The 18428-nt window shown below is 36.7% G+C and overlaps 1 protein-coding gene across 2 annotated transcripts in view; it reads right to left on the reverse strand.

Moving 5' to 3' along the window:
- The window catches only part of EPHA6 (EPH receptor A6), a 1018858-nt gene that overhangs the window by 556475 nt on the left and 443955 nt on the right, over window positions 1–18428 (reverse strand). For both annotated transcript variants that reach the window (XM_010848390.1, XM_010848388.1), the window contains exon 5: window positions 3919–4254. In XM_010848390.1, the coding sequence (XP_010846692.1) occupies window positions 3919–4254 (336 nt within the window). The remainder of the gene's footprint in view (window positions 1–3918; window positions 4255–18428) is intronic.

The following is an 18428-nucleotide window of genomic DNA, read 5'->3' on the forward strand; positions in this document are numbered from 1 at the left end:
CTGACTGTTGCTCAGATCATGAGCTCCTTATTGCCAAATTCAGACTTAAATTGAAGAAAGCAGGGAAAACCACTAGGCCATTCAGGTGTGACCTAAATCAAATCCCTTATGATTATACAGGGGAAGTGAGAAATAGATTTAAGGGACTAGATCTGACAGAGTGCCTGAAGAACTATGGATGGAGGTTCATGACATTGTACAGGAGACAGGGATCAAGACCATCCCCATGGAAAAGAAATGCAAAAAAGCAAAATGGCTGTCTGGGGAGGCCTTACAAATAGCTGTGAAAAGAAGAGAAGCAAAAAGCAAAGGAGAAAAGGAAAGATATAAGCATCTGAATGCAAAGTTCCAAAGAATAGCAAGAAGAGAAAAGAAAGCCTTCCTCAGTGATCAATGCAAAGAAATAGATAAAAATAACAGAATGGGAAAGACTAGAGATCTCTTCAAGAAAATTAGACATACCAAGGGAATATTTCAAATATTCAAAATATGCAAAATTGGGCTCGATAAAGGACAGAAAAGATATGGACCTAACAGAAGCAGAAGATATTAAGAAGAGGTGGCAAGAACACACAGAAGAATTATACAAAAAAGATCTTCACGACCAAGATAATCATGATGGTGTGATCACTCACCTAGTGCCAGACATCCTGGAATGTGAAGTCAAGTGGGCCTGAGGAAGCATCACTAAGAACAAAGCTAGTGGAGGTGATGGAATTCCAGTTGAGCTATTTCAAATCCTGAAAGATGATGCTGTGAAAGTGCTGCACTCAATATGTCAGCAAATTTGGAAAACTCAGCAGTGGCCACAGGACTGGAAAAGGTCAGTTTTCACTCCAATCCCAAAGAAAGGCAATGAAGAAGAATGCTCAAACTACGACACAGTTGCACTCATCTCACACGCTAGTAAAGTAATGCTCAAAATTCTCCAAGCCAGGCTTCAGCAATACATGAACTGTGAGCTTCCAGATGTTCAAGCTGGTTTTAGAAAAGGCAGAGGAACCAGAGATCAAATTGCCAACATCTGCTGGATCATGGAAAAAGCAAGAGAGTTCCAGAAAACATCTATTTCTGCTTTATTGACTATGCCAAAGCCTTTGACTGTGTGGATCACAATAAACTGTGGAAAATTCTTCAAGAGATGGGAATACCAGACCACCTGACCTGCCTCTTGAGAAACCTACATGCAGGTCAGGAAGCAACAGTTAGAACTAGACATGGAACAACAGACTGGTTCCAAATAGGAAAAGCAGTACGTCAAGGTTGTATATTGTCACCCTGTTTATTTAACTTATATGCAGAGTATATCATGAGAAACGGTGGGCTGGAAGAACCAAAAGCTGAAATCAAGATTGCTGGAAAATATCAATCACCTCAGATATGCAGATGACACCACCCTTATGGCAGAAAGTGAAGAGGAACTAAAAAGTCTCCTGATGAATGTGAAAGTGGAGAGTGAAAAAGTTGGCTTAAAGCTCAACATAGAAAATGAAGATCATGGCATCCGGTCCCATCACTTCATGGGAAATAGATGGGGAAACAGTGTGTTTCCCTAAACAGTGGAAACAGTGTCAGACTTTATTTTTCTGGGCTCCAAAATCACTGCAGATGGTGACTGCAGCCATGAAATTAAAAGACGCTTACTCCTTGGAAGAAAATTTATGACCAACCTAGGTAGCATATTGAAAAGCAGAGACATTACTTTGCCAACAAAGGTCCCTCTAGTCAAGGCTATGTTTTTTCCAGTAGTCATGTATGGATGTGAGAGTTGGACTGTGAAGAAAGCTGAGCACCGAAGAATTGATGCTTTTGAACTGTGGTGTTGGAGAAGACTCTTGAGAGTCCTTTGGACTGCGAGGAGATCCAACCAGTCCATTCTCAAGGAAATCAGCCCTGGGATTTCTTTGGAAGGAATGATGCTAAAGCTGAAACTCCAGTACTTTGGCCACCTCATGGAAAGAGTTGACTCATTGGAAAGGACTCTGATGCTGGGAGTGGTTGGGGGCAGGAGGAGAAGGGAACAACAGAGGATGAGATGGCTAGATGGCATCCTGACTCATGGACATGAGTCTGAGTGAACTCCTGGAGTTGGTGATGGACAGGGAGGCCTGGCGTGCTGAGATTCATGGGGTCGCAAAGAGTCGGACACAACTGAGCGACTGAAGTGAACTGATTGTTTTTATTCTCAAGCTTAATTATTTATACCTTATAGGTAGAACAGTTGTATTGGGTTATTTTTAATCAGGTAGCAGAAAAAAGGCTTAGAATTAATGTGCTAGTGTAGAGCAAAACAGAAGACCTAAATCTGTTTTATCTTGAAGACACATCTGAAACCATTCTGTTGATACTACAGGAATAATAATAATAAAAAAAGAAAACAGTAATTCCATTTTGAACAACCAAAAAGCAAATTCTATGATGTAGAACAATTTGTTACATGAAGGGGAATATTATATAGTAAATACGAAAATGGTGATTTTACAGTACTATTTGTTTGCTTTATTTATTAGATGTATTTCTGAAGAGCATCAGCAAAGTGAACTTATATTAGTTTGAATAAAATAGTCAAATCCATTTCAAATATATTTTTAGAATGCTAAAGTTTTCTTCCTGTATTTTTTACAGGTTTATCAGTGTTTTTCTTTTAACTTCTTATTTTGCAACAATGATAGAGCCGTAGAAATTTACCAGATAAAAAAAGTGTACTGCAACTTCCCACATAGATTTTACCCAGCCCCCCCCAATGTTAACTACTTGCATAACTATAGTGCAATATCAAAACCAGAAACTGACATTTGGAAAATCCACAGGGCTCATGTGTGTGTGTGTGTGTCTGTGTGTGTGTGTGTGCGCGCATGTATATGCATTGAGTGCAACTCTTTGCAACTTATCATATATCTAACTTCATGTAACTACCACCATTATCACTACAAGGCTCACTCCTGATATTCCTTCACAGCCACATGAGCCCTGTAGATTTTCCAAATGTCAGTTTCCTGGTTTTGATGTTCCACTATAATTATGCCACCTAGTCTGTGGCATTTGTTATAGCAGACTCAGCAAATAAATATAGTGTAAAAGAATAGTTTTATCTGTATAAATTATCCTCATCTATATGTGTTCACATAAAATAATACTTTTTGCTATAAGACGATCCTTTCTGTAACAACATAATTTATGAATGCTTCTCAAAGGGAATTTTTAAATCTCAAGTTTTCCTGGTATCATGCTTTGTGAAAAATTACATAATGGGGGGATTAAAGATAATATACTCTTATAAAAAGCATGGGACTCTTCATGCCTGACTATATTGCAGTAAAAATCTATAGTGTTAAAAGGGGCCATTTAGCTGAAAGCAACTGGAGTTTTTTTTTAAAAGACAGCTTATTTTTTACACAAAACTGCACCTAAACAACAGCATTTAGATACATTAATGGATATATTTGCTGTTCCTTTTAAGAGTGAATTATGGTTAGGCATGTTGGCTGCACTGTTTTTATAATATAGATATGAGTTATAATTAGTATAAATACTTACTATTTCCTTATTTGACAAGGAAAAGAGAGGGTTGCGTAAGTAGGGCAGCTGAATTTCAATTCATTTAGTAACCTTATTTATGTCTGATGTTTGTTGATAGGTTATATGAACTTGCTTATTAAGATATATCAGCATAGGATTATATGAAAAACATAATGCATAGCCATTAAAGACAAGGATTGTATCTAATTGGCAATACTAGTAAGTAATATCAAAAATATCTTTCTGCACCTTGGGAAACAGTAAGAACAACAATCAGTAAATCACCCCTATAATGTAGAGAGTGTGTAACTGCACCCCAGTGAATACAGGTCCACCAGGGATATTAAGCATCAAAATGGAATTATAGATCTGTTTTGAGAGAACAGCAGTAGAACTTACCATCTTGATCCGTGATCACTGTAATAGCTGTGAATGGCTTGGGAGAAAAACTCAACTCAGAAACTCCATTCATGGCTTCTATTTCAAAGGTGTAATTCACGTGAGACACAAAGTCAAGTACTATCACGGAATTGTTGATCAGGCCAGTATGTCTTGGGATGAAGCGGAGTCCTCCACCACAGTCCTCACACTGGCTGGTGTCTAAGCCACATTTCTTACAGATTACACTGTATGTGAGGTCTTTTCTCCCTCCTGTGTCACTTGGTGGGCTCCATTCCAAAATAAGGGCCGTTTCATTGATGTTAAAAACCACATTCCTAGGAGCTGAAGGTGGCCCTAGAGAAAGCAATTAAAAAACAAATGTACATGTATAGGACAATGAATTATAGTGCTAACTTGAAAACGTCAATAATAAACATGTGCTGGTATTTTACATTAGTTTGAACTCTTTCTTCTGATGGAAGCCATAAAGAAAAATGGTTAAAAATATCTGCATAAGTTTAGTAAGAGTGGAGTCTTAGGGGTGAAGATGGTCTGTATACTAACTTTTGGCATATAAATTTCAGTATTTAACATCAAAAGCCACAGATCACCAAAAGTTACAGTAATTATACTTCTTAAATTTGTTGACTGAAAAAATACAATAACCCAACATTATTTTAAATTACATGATGGCTTTGTATAATTACATCTTAATAATTGCATCTTCATTTAAAAACTTTGAAGAAATAACATACATATATAAAATATGTTGTGTTCAGTATTTTAGTCTTCATACTATGCTTGATGTATAACTAAAACTCTCATTCGTTTGAAAATCTAAGAATCTTTTTCTCACAGGCTGAGAATAAATGGCCATAAATTTAGGGTGGACACACAGTTTGGAAGGAAGGGAATAGGAACAGAAACTGGAGGCAACATAAATACTTTTTTAGGTCCTGTCAATTTCACGGGACAAAAGCATTATTTGGAAGGGCTGCGTGAGTGTGCTCAATTGCATCTGACTCTTTGCCAACCTCTGGAATCTAGCCCGCCAGGCACGTCTGTCCATGGAATTGTCCAGGCAAGAATACTGGAGTGAGTTGCCATTTCCTTCTCCAGGGGATCTTCCTGATCCAGAGATGGACCCCACGTTTCTTGTGTCTCCTGCATTGGCAGGTGGATTTGGAAGCGATCAAAGGGGATATAGGTAAGATATGGTACCTAGATTTTATTTATATAAACTTTACTAAGCATAAGTAAATGCATCCTTGAAAGCTTATAAAGAGACTTTCATGATCCTCTTATTTGTCATCAAGAGTCTGCATAAACCATATTGGTCATGGGTGGTGGATGAGCATCTGCTCTCTTTTCTCATTATTTTTCCATATGATCACACTGCACAGAGTACATAATATCTTTAACTATTCATTTTTTTCTTTAAAATTGTGTCAATAATCTTGTATATTCATCTCAGTCCTTCAAACCTTGGTTTCATATCATTCACTGAACAATTATTAACTGAAGGTCTACTGCGTGCCAGACAGTGCACTGTGTGCTTGCTATATTGTGAAATGCCACAGAATCCTTCTGTAAGAGACTGTGCCTATGACAGATACTTTGAAAAATAATTAATTGCATAAATGACTCATTAAATAATACTGCTATATTTTAAAAGGTTAGTCTTAAGCAATTCAAACAGTTCTTTAAATTCGGCAATTTGCTTAGAAGGAGGAAAATAATTCTCTGTGGCATTCTCTGCATAGAAATAAATTCAAGTTTTCACATAGGCTTCTTTTGGATTTCAAGACATGGTCATTCACTCATTAAATAAGTTTTCCATGACTACCATCTGTGCCAGATATTTTGCTAGATCTTGGGCTTACAGCCTAAATCTGATAAATGTTATTTCTGCTTTCTTGCTATTGATATTTTAGCTGAATGGCTAGATAAACACAAATGCACACACAAAAACAGAAGAATAAAATTCAAATTATAATAAGTGCAATTACAGAAATCAAAAGGAATGGAGCTAAAAAAAAGTATCAGGGGGCCAACCTGATAAACCTTCTGAGAAGGTCTCATGCAGGTGGTGTGGAAGATGTAGAGAGGGGTAGGAAGGATTTTAGAGATAGAACATGCACGGTTCTTCAGTCAAAAAAGGTTGTGAAATAGTCATGGAAGTGACAGAAGATCACTGTAGCTAGAATGTAGAAGGAGTAAGCAAGAAGTGAGTTTTAAGCAACAGGAAGGGGTTGGATAACGCAATACTGCTATGCTCACTGGAATGAGTTTGTATATATACATATATATATATATATTTTCATTTAAAAGGAAGAAGCTGACAGATTCTATGTACAGAAGTGATGTGTTTCAAAAACAGCAATGCAGCTGAAGTGTGGGGAGTGGTCTTAAAGATAACAGAGGACTCAGTAACAAGATCTGTTCCACAGTGTTAGAGAAGCATAACATCACTCCTAAATCCATATAATTCGGTGTCGGGTTTGAGATATTAAGAAATGCTATGCTTCCCTTTTTCATCTTGTTGGATCCTATTATCAGCAACCTGATGGGTATGGCTCAGACACCTATATGTGCACCACCTAAAGCCAGCCCTAGAAATGGGAGTTAGTTTTTCTAAAAGGTTTCTGTATACCTTGCTTTATGCCATTTCATGTTCCAGAGAGTTACAGACATGTCTGCTTTCAGAAAGGCAAATACTGAAGGGATTATAAACTAGAGCACAGGGATAAGCATAATTTTTTTTTTTTTTATCTCCAACCTAGACTCATGCCTAGGAGATAAAGATTCATTATCATTATCATAATAGTGTCTTCCTACTGGATGACATATTCATATTGTTGCTCTTTTCTCTTATTTATAATGGAAAACATGAATTATTATTCACTTACATTTCCAAGATCAGGAAGAATGTTATCAATTATGTTATGGGTGTCTGCAAGTATATGACTGTCCGCCTAGAGATACTTAAATTAAAAAGGCAGACACCCTTCTTACTCAAGGGCCCTCATACCAATTTGCATGACGATTAAATAGCTTTTTAATTGCCATTAAATTATGCCAGCTAAACTGTGATTTCATGCAAATATTAAGCTGTAATGACATACAGTGAATCATTTACTAAGATTTAGAACTTAGAACAAAGAGAGACAATTAATTCTAATCCTCAGATTCCACTAAATTATGTGTCACTGGGCTTTTATGAATGTGGCCTGATTGCTTTGTTATCATTTATAAATTATACAAAGATTATGTGACACATTGGGAGAAAAAAACTTGGCAGCAATAACTCTTTTGGAGACATCTGTATTGAAAACTCTCAGGGATTTCCTTCTGTTGATCTTTTTCTTCAAAGGAAACAAGTAATTCACACAGGAAGAAAGCAATCTCCACACTACACTCTCAAGACCAACCTCATAAGAAAAGGACAACTATCCTAATTTCCAACTAGCTGTTTTTCAAGACCATCATGCAAATAAACTTGAATAAAAACTACAATCTCATTTCTATTAGTTTATTTTTAAAACAGTTTCAATCTTCCTTTGGCTTCACTTTGGATTTCCCCTTTACACAGGGGAAAAAAAGATTGTGAAATAGTCATGGAAGTGACATTAAGTCACTGTGCTCTAACAGTAAACGTATGAGAAGCAGTGGCAGTGCTGTCCAGTCCCTTCCCAGAAGAGCATCTGGCCTTACAACCCCCATCTTCCTCTCACAGTAGCAGAGGTCAACTGGGCTACATTTTTTATTTTTCATTTTCATTTTTTCTTTATGTAAAATGTTTTAAACAGAGCTATATTTCTCAAAATACATCCCATTATAATATCTCTAGTCCCTTGAGATAAACCCCCAAAAATGAGCTCAGTGCTCAAATTACGATTCCTCTGGCAGATTGATGCTGACACAAAAGAAACGCAATTTCCTTCCCTTTGTTGAATCCAACATTTCCCAAACATTTATTTATAAAATATTACTTTCTAAGAAGCATCTGAAGGAAAGCTAGCATTCTGCTAGTTTTCATATCTTTTTCATATTAATTGAAGAGTGATTATTAATTCACCCATTAACTCTATAGCTAATTGTGGTTTATAGATACATTTTTAACCTTAAGAACAATGAAAATTTGATTCAAGTAACTGAGGATATCAAATCATGAAAGGCTATTGCCTATTAAACTGTATTTTCCAATTCTTAAGTTACTACCGGACAATAATTTAAATGTGTCTGCTACTACCAAGATGCAATAATATGGTTTCCTGATAAAAAACATAGTCACATCTGAGTTTATGGATGAGAGAAAATAGTTCTATGTTTACCTATGTCAGAAACCATTACAGATATAGTGAATCATCTAGAGATGTTTTGGTAAATGCTTTTGCAAAGGAGTAAATTATATGAATAAATGAAAAAGTATGTCTCCAGACTTTCATAATGTACTAAAAACATCAGTTGTCAGATCTGCCTATAGACATAATTTAAAACTCTAAAAGTCATTTCATTTTTTTCCACATCACTATCAATTTTAACTTTATAGTTATATTATTAACTTCATAGTAATATTATTCCTATATAATCTTTGAAAAAGGTACTTAGTGGAGCCCTGTTAACAAAATTTTGTATTTGTATTCATATCTAAACTACTATGTGCTCTATCCATAAGACTTGTTCATAAAATGTTTGTATATTTGGAAATAGACAATGAAACTGGGACTTCAACCTCACCACAGGGAAAAAATTAAGTCAATTTATTTAGAGAAAGAAATGACATCCAGGAAAGGTTTGTAATTATGTCAAGGTCATAAAATTCATCAGTGGTAGGATGATAATCTAAGTCTTTTTGATGTTTAAGTTTTTCTTTTTTTTTTTACTCTATCACAATGTATTCATCCCATAAACAGAAAAAATTTCATTGGGTTTTGCTGAGAGAGTACTGTCAAATATAAATTTTCAAAACACAGATATTAGAGAGCAATTTATTGCCTTCCTACAACAAATTTCTTTTAACAATGTTCCTTAAAGCATTTAAAAATAATTTATAGAAGAGCAACTGAAACTTAAATCTTCAAGATAAATATTGCTCAAAATAAGAAACATGTGCACTTAAAATCCTTTGAATTCTACATATTCTTATTTTCTTCAATATTATTGCACTTACCTCAGTAAATAAATTGATGTCTAAAATTAAGACTTATCACTTATGTTTTCACAATACTACAAATGACGACTTAAGATAACTCTTTAGTTAGATTTTCCCTGAATTCTAAAACTCATAGTTAAAGGAAACAAAAATAATTTAAAAAGAACTCTAATATTCTGAATAACATTCACTTCCAGAATAAAATCTAAAGCTCTCAACCTCATCTACATTTGTCTTTATAACTAGGCCCATCCCTCAGCCTCTTTTTTCTTTTAGTCACATCTAAATGCTTTTGGACAAATTGTTTCTTTATCTTTTTTGCTCTGTGGAAAATGCCTACTCATCCTTCATATTCTGATTTAGGTGTTACTCCCTTGTGATACCTTCCTCCTGTCCTCGGGCAGAACTGAATACTTTTTATACAAGGTAGGCATGATTAAAAAAAAAAAAAAATAGCATTTTTTAGTACTTTCTTTGTTCCAAGAAGTATACTTAATATTTCATGATTTATTTCATTCAATTATCACAACAAACAACCTGAAAGGCAGTTATTAATATTCCGATTTTATAGAAAAGGTGACTGCTGCTGCTGCTGCTGCTGAGTCACTTCACTCGTGTCCAACTCTGTGCGACCCCATAGACGGCAGCCCACCAGGCTCCCCCGTCCCTGGGATTCTCCAGGCAAGAACACTGGAGTGGGTTGCCATTTCCTTCTCCAAAGCATGAAAGTGAAAGTGAAGTCGTTCAGTCTTGTCTGACTCTTAGCGACCCCATGGACTGCAGCCCACCAGGCTCCTCTGTCCATGGGATTTTCCAGGCAAGAGCACTGGAGTGGGGTGCCATTGCCTTATCCAAGAAAAGGTGACTAATACTTACCAAATGTACATGTTGCACTGAAATGTGTATATTCATGTATATTTCTATTCTAGTCTAGCCTGATACAAAGGTGACATATTCTTTAACTAAGGGCATGAATAGAATGCACGGTTTTGTGCAACCCTACAAGAATTATCTTTTACACAGTGCAAATTTTGAAAAATATTGGGAGAGCAGTGTGTTCAAGGCTATAATCTTTGCAAGAATCAGATGCTAATTCAATATAGACACATGTTACTTGAAAATCCCTTAAGTAGTAGAAAGGACTGTCTATATTATGAAAATATTAAATATAAAATAATAAATATCAATATTTATTAACTAATAAAAACTCAGCAAAATGGACAGCCACCAATATCTCTACTCATTGGGAAGGAATAAAATGTTTCTTTTTATTATTTAGAGAGATTCAAAACTTGAAAAATAAGCATTTGTGGCTCTAGATTTCTATTCTATAGATCATGGACATAATTTTACCATGTGAAAGTTTCAGAAAATAGCTGTCAACTATTTTCATCAATGCAGAAAAAAAATTTGATATAAACCTATAGAATAACTAGTTCTAACAATTACCAAAATATGCAATAGTTGTGCAGGGCAAGAGTTAAAGGGCAAGACCACATCTATAATAAAAGCACACTAAAACACAAATGAAATCATGAGGAACCTGAGTTTGAGTGTTTTGAGTAAAAATCATCCAGTTTCCCTCAATATCATGAAGGAAAATATCTTGCATAACTATATATAGCCTTTTCTGTGTTTAAGTTGGGTATTTTTAATTAAACACTCATTAGAAATACAAAAAAGAGAAATATGATGAGTCTAACCAATGTCATATTATGGGAGGGAAAAGCTAAATAATAAATAGATTAAAGCAAATTAATGTCTTTCTCAAAAATCATAACATTGCAGGGGTAATTATGAATGTTCTATTTCTAATTATGGATGATTTGTGGTCACTGGTCTGTTGTGTACAAGTAAATGATATTAAATGGGACAATCCTAAGTTCCAATTGTTGATGCCAAGAATAGATCTGTTCTGGAAGATCTGGCAGTAAGTGGTAACTCAATTCTTTAGCATCAGCAGTAACCACTTAATATCTCTTCCTATGAAGGAACCTCTCCCAGGTAATTTGGTAAAATAATCTTGCCTGAAATAAAAACTAAAATATTTATGTTTAGGAAACTTCATAATGCTCAAGCAACATCTTCTATCAGTGATCTGTACTAGGGAAACAGAGTCATTACATATAGGTGTCTAATCTGGAATAGACATTTTAACTTTAAAAATATATCATTTTAACTTTAAAAATATACCATTGCAATACACAAAGTAAATATTTAGCTATTTTCTATAATGAGAACAAGTCTAGAATATAGTACAGCCTGCTAGAGGTAATAAATACATCTTTGCAATGTCCCCTTTCTGGCTTCTGGAAAATCATGGCTGCAACAATTCTGTTGGCAATCAGCCACCTAAGCAATCAGTTGTGACTTTTGTTTTTCAACAGTGAGATGGAAAAGCAAGGTACTAGAGTGTTTTTTCCATACAAAAGAACCTTAGGAGAAAAAGAGAGGGAGGGAGAGGGAGAAGGAGGAGGAAGAGAGAGAGAGAAACTCAAAGAGATTGGATAAAAAAAGAAAAGACATCAAACAGAGCAGGGCCATCTGGAGGATTCTGTATTCACCCAGAATAGGGGACCTGAAAAGGGCAGCTGAAATGTGGAAGAACACCTTTCTTGCTGCATCTAAACACAGTATTTATTCTACTCAAAATAAGGTTGAGAAAATAATGACTTTCTTAAGTGGCCAATTACCCCAGAAATAAATAAGCCATGTTTTACAATGTTAATCTTAGAGCAAAAATAAATTCAACTTTTATACTTTCACTCCAATCATTGCCATTGTATATCAAATACAATGATAAAAAAGACATGACATTTCCAAGAAAAGTGAAATCCTTAATGATGTACATGAGAAGTACCTGTAAATATGACTCACATTTTATATTTTGAACTTCTGTAAGTAGGCAGCAATGGCAACCCACTCCAGTACTCTTGCCTGGAAAATCCCATGGACAGAGGGGCCTGGTGGCCTGCAGTCCATGGGGTCGCTAAGAGTCGGACACGACTGAGCAACTTCACTTTCACTTTTCACTTTCCTGCATTGGAGAAGGAAATGGCAACCCACTCCAGTGTTCTTGCCTGGAGAATCCCAGGGATGGGGGAGCCTGGTGGGCTGCCATCTCTGAGGTCACACAGAGTCGGACACGACTGAATCGACTTAGCAGCAGCAGCAAGTAGGCAGCACAGATGTTTGTTCAATGTGTTACTCTTGTAGCACCTGTTCAGTAATTAAAATAAAATCTTCCTATTGATTTAAACACAAAAAAATCAAAGTGAAAATACTATGACTGAGGAATTACATTTGTCTATGCATCCACATATTAGATCCTCTCTTTATTTCTCTCTTTTCTTGTTCTCTGCCCTTCTAGGTTGACAAGTACTTTCTTAGTAACTTTTACAGTCCTTTGTTTCTCGAACCTTAGTGAACATTTTCTCCTTCTGTCCTAGAAAAGCCTTATAGTTAGTTATTTTGATAACAGACTTCTTGGCAAGCAGCCTGATCTCTTGTGCTTCAAACTGATCTAAGAGGCAGCCCTAATTGATCAATATGTGATATTATGGAGTGTTCCATGACTCATCCTTTAAAGCATAGAACATATATTAATGAATCACCTGATAAATTAAGAATCTATGAAGTAGATTAAGATAACAGATAAAACATTTCAGAATTTCATTTCAAATTTATTATTCCTAATTTCTTCTACATACTTTGCAGTTCATGTAAAAGGTGTACAACGAATGTTTTAAAGATCAGAAATACACAAACTTAGAAGTTATCATTGGGTATCAGGACCATTTGAGACATCCTGCTGCTGCTGCTGCTGCTGCTGCTAAGTTGCTTCAGTTGTGTCTGACTCTGTGCGACCCCATAGACGGCAGCCCACCAGGTTCCCTCTTCCCTGGGATTCTCCAGGCAAGAACACTGGAGTGGGTTGCCATTTCCTTCTCCAATGCATGAAAGTGAAAAGTGAAAGTGAAGTCACTCAGTCGTGTCCGACTCTTAGGGACCCCATGGACTGCAGCCCACCAGGCTCCTCCGTCCATGGGATTCTCCAGGCAAGAACACTGGAGTGGGTTGCCATTTCCTTCTCCAATGCATGAAAGTGAAAAGTGAAAGTGAAGTCACTCAGTCGTGTCCGACTCTTAGGGACCCCATGGACTGCAGCCCACCAGGCTCCTCCGTCCATGGGATTTTCCAGGCAAGAGTACTGGAGTGGGGTGCTATTGCCTTCTCCTTGAGACACCCTAGTATAGTTAAAATTAGAGATGGAAAAACAGGCCAGGGCTGAACTTTAGATGTCCTTGGATTGAATCTTATAATTCTGGCAAAAAGGTGCTGGGCTTGAAAGATTTTAGGCATAGGAAAGAATAAAATAATCAAGATCTTGTTTTTATTTAAAAATAATATTTCTAATAGTTTAGAATATTTGGAGGGTTAGAAGACCAAAGGAAGGAGACTTGCCAAAATATTATTCCATTAGCCCAAGGGAGAGTTGATGGTCTTACCATAAAAGAAAGGACTAGGAGTTGGTATGAAGGAATGGACAGAAGAAATACTAAACAGTAAAACTGACAAGCTTTGTGACTACTGAGATACATCAAGGGTAGGGACAGGGTTATGAGTCCCTTGCTTGGAAGCATGGGTAGATGAGGATGCACCATGATAAAGAAACAAGCTAGGTGAATGAGCAAGCTGAGGTATGAAGTAATAAAAGTGACTTTCAAAGATGAGCTAAAATTATTATTTGATTTGTTCTTCAAATATTTATTTTGTGCCCAGTACTTGCCTGGTATTATTATTAGTGCTGGAGATACAGTAAAGAAAAAACATTCATGATCCACTTGCAATCTACTATAGGTAGAATGAAAACAAACAAGGAACTGAGTGTACAAATAAATCAGATATTTTCTAAGAGTGACATAGGCATAAAAAATAAAATATATGATATAAAAAAGAGTAACTGGGAGGGATTCTATTTTTGAACAGATGGTCAGAAAATACTTATCTGATTGACATTTGAGCCTGGCAATAAGAAAACCACAATAGAGGACCTAAAGAAAGAGAATTTCAAGTAGAGAAAACTTTTAGCATTAAAGATGAGAACAGGGCAGCATCATGGAAGTCCATGAGTTTAACAACCAAAGAGAGTATGGCGTGATACAAGATTGGAGATGTAGGCAGGTATTTCTGGCACACTCAGGTTGTCAGATCCCAAAATGAGATGGTGAGGTGACTTTGGACTTTAGGAGAGAAGACTGGGATATATGTGCTATTTGAAGCCATGAAATTGAGACTATGTGATAAGAACAGAAAGCTAAGAAAGGAGTATGAGAAAAATTAATATTTAACAGGTGATGTTGGCAATTGCCAACATCCACTGGATCATCGAAAAAGCAAGAGAATTCCAGAAAAATATCTACTTTTGCTTTATTGACTACGCCAAAGCCTTTGACAGTGTGGATCACAATAAACTGTGGAAAATTCTGAAAGAAATGGGAATACCAAACCACCTGACCTGCCTCTTGAGAAATCTATATGCAGGTCAGGAAGCAACAGTTAGAACTGGACATGGAACAACAGACTTGCTCCAAATTGAGAAAGGAGTACGTCAAGGCTGTATATTGTTACCATGCTTATTTAACTTATATGCAGAGTATATCATGAGAAACACTGGGCTGGAGGAAGTACAAGCTGGAATCAAGATTTCTCAGAGAAATATCATTAACCTCCGATATGCAGATGACACCACCTTTATGGCAAAAAGTGAAGAACAACTAAAGAGACTCTTGATGAAAGTGAAAGAGGAGAGTGAAAAGTTGGCTTAAAGCTCAACATTCAGAAAACGAAGATCATGGCATCTGGTCCCATCACTTCATGGCAAATAGATGGGGAAACAGTGGAAACAGTGTCAGACTTTATTTTTTGGGGACCCCAAAATCACTGCAGATGGTGATTGCAGCCATGAAATTAAAAGATGTTTACTCCTTGGAAGGAAAGTTATGACCAACCTAGATAGCATATTCAAAAGCAGAGACATTACTTTGCCAACAAGGGTCCATCTAAGCAAGGCTATTGTTTTTCCTATGGTCATGTATAGATATGAGAGTTTGACTGTGAAGAAAGCTGAGCGCTGAAGAATTGATGCTTTTGAACTGTGGTGTTGGAGAAGACTCTTGAGAGTCCCTTGGACTGCAAGGAGATCCAACCAGTTCATCCTAAAGGAGATCAGTCCTGGGTGTTTTGTGGAAGGACAGATATTGAAGCTGAAAATCCAATATTTTGGCCACTTGATGTGAAGCTTTGACTCATTTGTAAAGACCCTGATGCTGGGAAAGATTGAGGCCAGGAGGAGAAGGGGATGACAGAGGATGAGATGGTTTGATGGCATCACCGACTCAATGGACATGAGTTTGGGTAAACTCCAGGAGTTGGTGATGGACAGGGTGGCCTTGTGTGCTGTGATTCATGGGATCGCAAAGAGTCAGACATGACTGAGTGACTGAACTGAAGTGAACAGGTGAGCAAAAGAAGATGCCAATGCATACGAGGTTCAGAAAATTAAGAGGGTGAAAGGGAGATTGCAGAGTCTTAGAATAAAAGAGAACACACAGTTTCAAGAAAAAGGAAGAGACCAACAGAGTTAAAAGTCATGAATAATAAGACAAAATGTTTCTAACACAATATGGTAAGTTAGATAATTGGTCAATTTTTCTTACATAGTTTACTTGAAGTGATTACAGTAGGGTGAAGAGCAAAATTCTGAATGCAGTAGAGTAAAAAATAAATTAAAAGTGTGTTAAGAAGTAACTGTAGCCAATGAAAACTGCTGTCCCAAGTACTTGCTTTGGGAGAAAAATTATTGGGCTGGGAATATTTTTTAATGACAGAAGTTTGAGTGTATTTATAGGTTAAGGATGGTTAGTGGAAACAAAATGGCAAAGAGGAAATTAACAATAATAGCCCAACTCAATAGACTTAAGGATTAGATCATCCCCTATAATCAATATTTGAGGAATTAGTTTTGATTATGAGACATCTTTGTGTTTTATTTATCTGTAGCCATCCAAAGCACCTAAAAATCTTTATGTGTATACCTTACCAAAGAAGAAATACTGATGGCAAATAAGTGTATGAAAAGATGTCTCACATCACATCATCAAGAAAATGCAAATCTAAACAACAATGAGGTGCCACTATATAACTATAAGAGATAGCCAAAATCCAGAACACTGATACCAATAAATGCTGATGAGGAAGTGGAGCAACAGGAACTCTCATTTATCATAGGGATGCAAAATAGTACAGCTTGGTGGTTTCTTAGAAAATTAAATATATACTTACCATATGATTCAGCAATTACACTTGTAGGTATTTACTCAAAGGTGTTGAAAGTGTATGTCCATAAAAAGACCTACACAGGAATGTTTATAACACTTTATCCATAACTGCTGAAACTGGGAAATAATCAGGCTGTCCTTTAGTAGGTAAATGGATAAATAAACTGTGGTATATCTAGACAATGGAATATTATTCAGCATTTAAAACAGATGTGCTATACAGCCATGAAAAAACACAGAAGACTCTTAACTGTATGTTACTAAGTGAAAGAAACCAATCTGAAATCTTCTACTGTATCATTCTAATTATATAACATACACACACACACACACTTATAGATATAAAACAAAAATAAGTGGTTGACATAGGTTGGTGGGAGTAAAGGATGAATATGTGCCCCGAAGATTTTAGGGCAGTGAAAATCCTGTGGATGATACTATAATGATCGATACATGTTACTACACATTTCTCAAAACCAAATAATGTACAACACCAACAGTGAACCCCGGGGTAAACTATGGACTTTGGGCGACAATGATATACTAATATAGGTACACCAAATGTAACAAATGCACCATTCTGGTAAATGATATTGATACTGGGAAAAGCTATGCTTGTCTGGGTGTGGGGAGGGAGGTATATGGGAAATCCCCATACTTTCTCTTAATTCTGTTCTTAATCTAGAATTGCTCTAAAAATGAAAATATTTATGTAACTGTATCATATGTATGTCTCAAGATTATGGAATGTAAAAAGATACCTATTTACAGGGCAGCAATAGAGATGCACATATAGAGGATGGGCCTGTGGACACAGCCGGGGAAGGAGAGGGTTAGAAGAGTAGCACTGACATATATACACCACCAGGAGTAAACAGACAGCTACTGGGAAGCTGCTGTAGAATACAGGATATCCAGCCAGGTGCTCCGTGATGACCTAAGAGGTGGGATGGGGGTAGGTGGGAGGGAGGCTAGAGAGAGAGGGTGTAAACACACACACACACACACACACACTTATGGCTGATTTGCTTTGCTATATGGCAAAAATCTTTCAGTATTTGAAATAGCTCAACTGGAATTCCATCACCTCCTCTAGCTTTGTTCCTAGTGATGCTTCCTAAGGCCTACTTGACTTCACATTCCAGGATGTCTGGCTCTAGGTGAGTGATCACACCATCATGATTATCTCGGTTGTGAAGCTCTTTTTTGTACAGTTCTTCTGTGTATTCTTGCCACCTCTTTTTGATATCTTCTGCTACTGTTAGGTCCATATCTTTTCTGTCCTTTATCGAGCCCATCTTTGCATGAAATGCTCCCTTGGTATCTCTAATATTCTTGAAGAGATCTCTAGTCTTTCCCATTCTGTTGTTTTCCTGCTATTTCTTTGCACTGATCACTGAGGAAGGTTTTCTTATCTCTCCTTGCTACTCTTTGGAACTCTGCATTCAAATGGGAATATCTTTACTTTTCTCCTTTGTCTTTCGCTTCTCTTCTTTTCACAGCTATTTGTAAGGCCTCCTCAGACAGCCATTTGTTTTTTTGCAAATTAGGAAGACTCAGCAGTGGCCACAGGACTGGAAAAGATCAGTTTTCATTCCAATCCCAAAGAAAGGCAATGAAGAAGAATGCTCAAACTACTGCACAATTGCACTCATCTCACACGCTAGTAAAGTAATGCTCAAAATTCTCCAAGCCAGGCTTCAGCAATACGTGAACTGTGAACTTCCAGATGTTCAAGCTAGTTTTAGAAAAGGCAGAGGAACCAGAGGTCAAATTTCCAACATCTGCTGGATCATAGAAAAAGCAAGAGAGTTTCAGAAAAACATCTATTTCTGCTTTATTGACTATGCCAAAGCTTTTGACTGTGTGGATCACAATAAACTGTGGAAAATTCTGAAAGAGATGAGAATACCAGACCACCTGACCTGCCTCTTGAGAAACCTGTATACAGGTCAGGAAGCAACAGCTAGAACTGGACATGGAACAACAGACCAGTTCCAAATAGGAAAAGGAGTACGTCAAGGCTGTGTATT

The sequence above is a fragment of the Bison bison genome, unplaced genomic scaffold, assembly GCF_000754665.1.
Source record: "Bison bison bison isolate TAMUID 2011002044 unplaced genomic scaffold, Bison_UMD1.0 scf7180017864265, whole genome shotgun sequence".
NCBI lineage: Eukaryota > Metazoa > Chordata > Mammalia > Artiodactyla > Bovidae > Bison > Bison bison.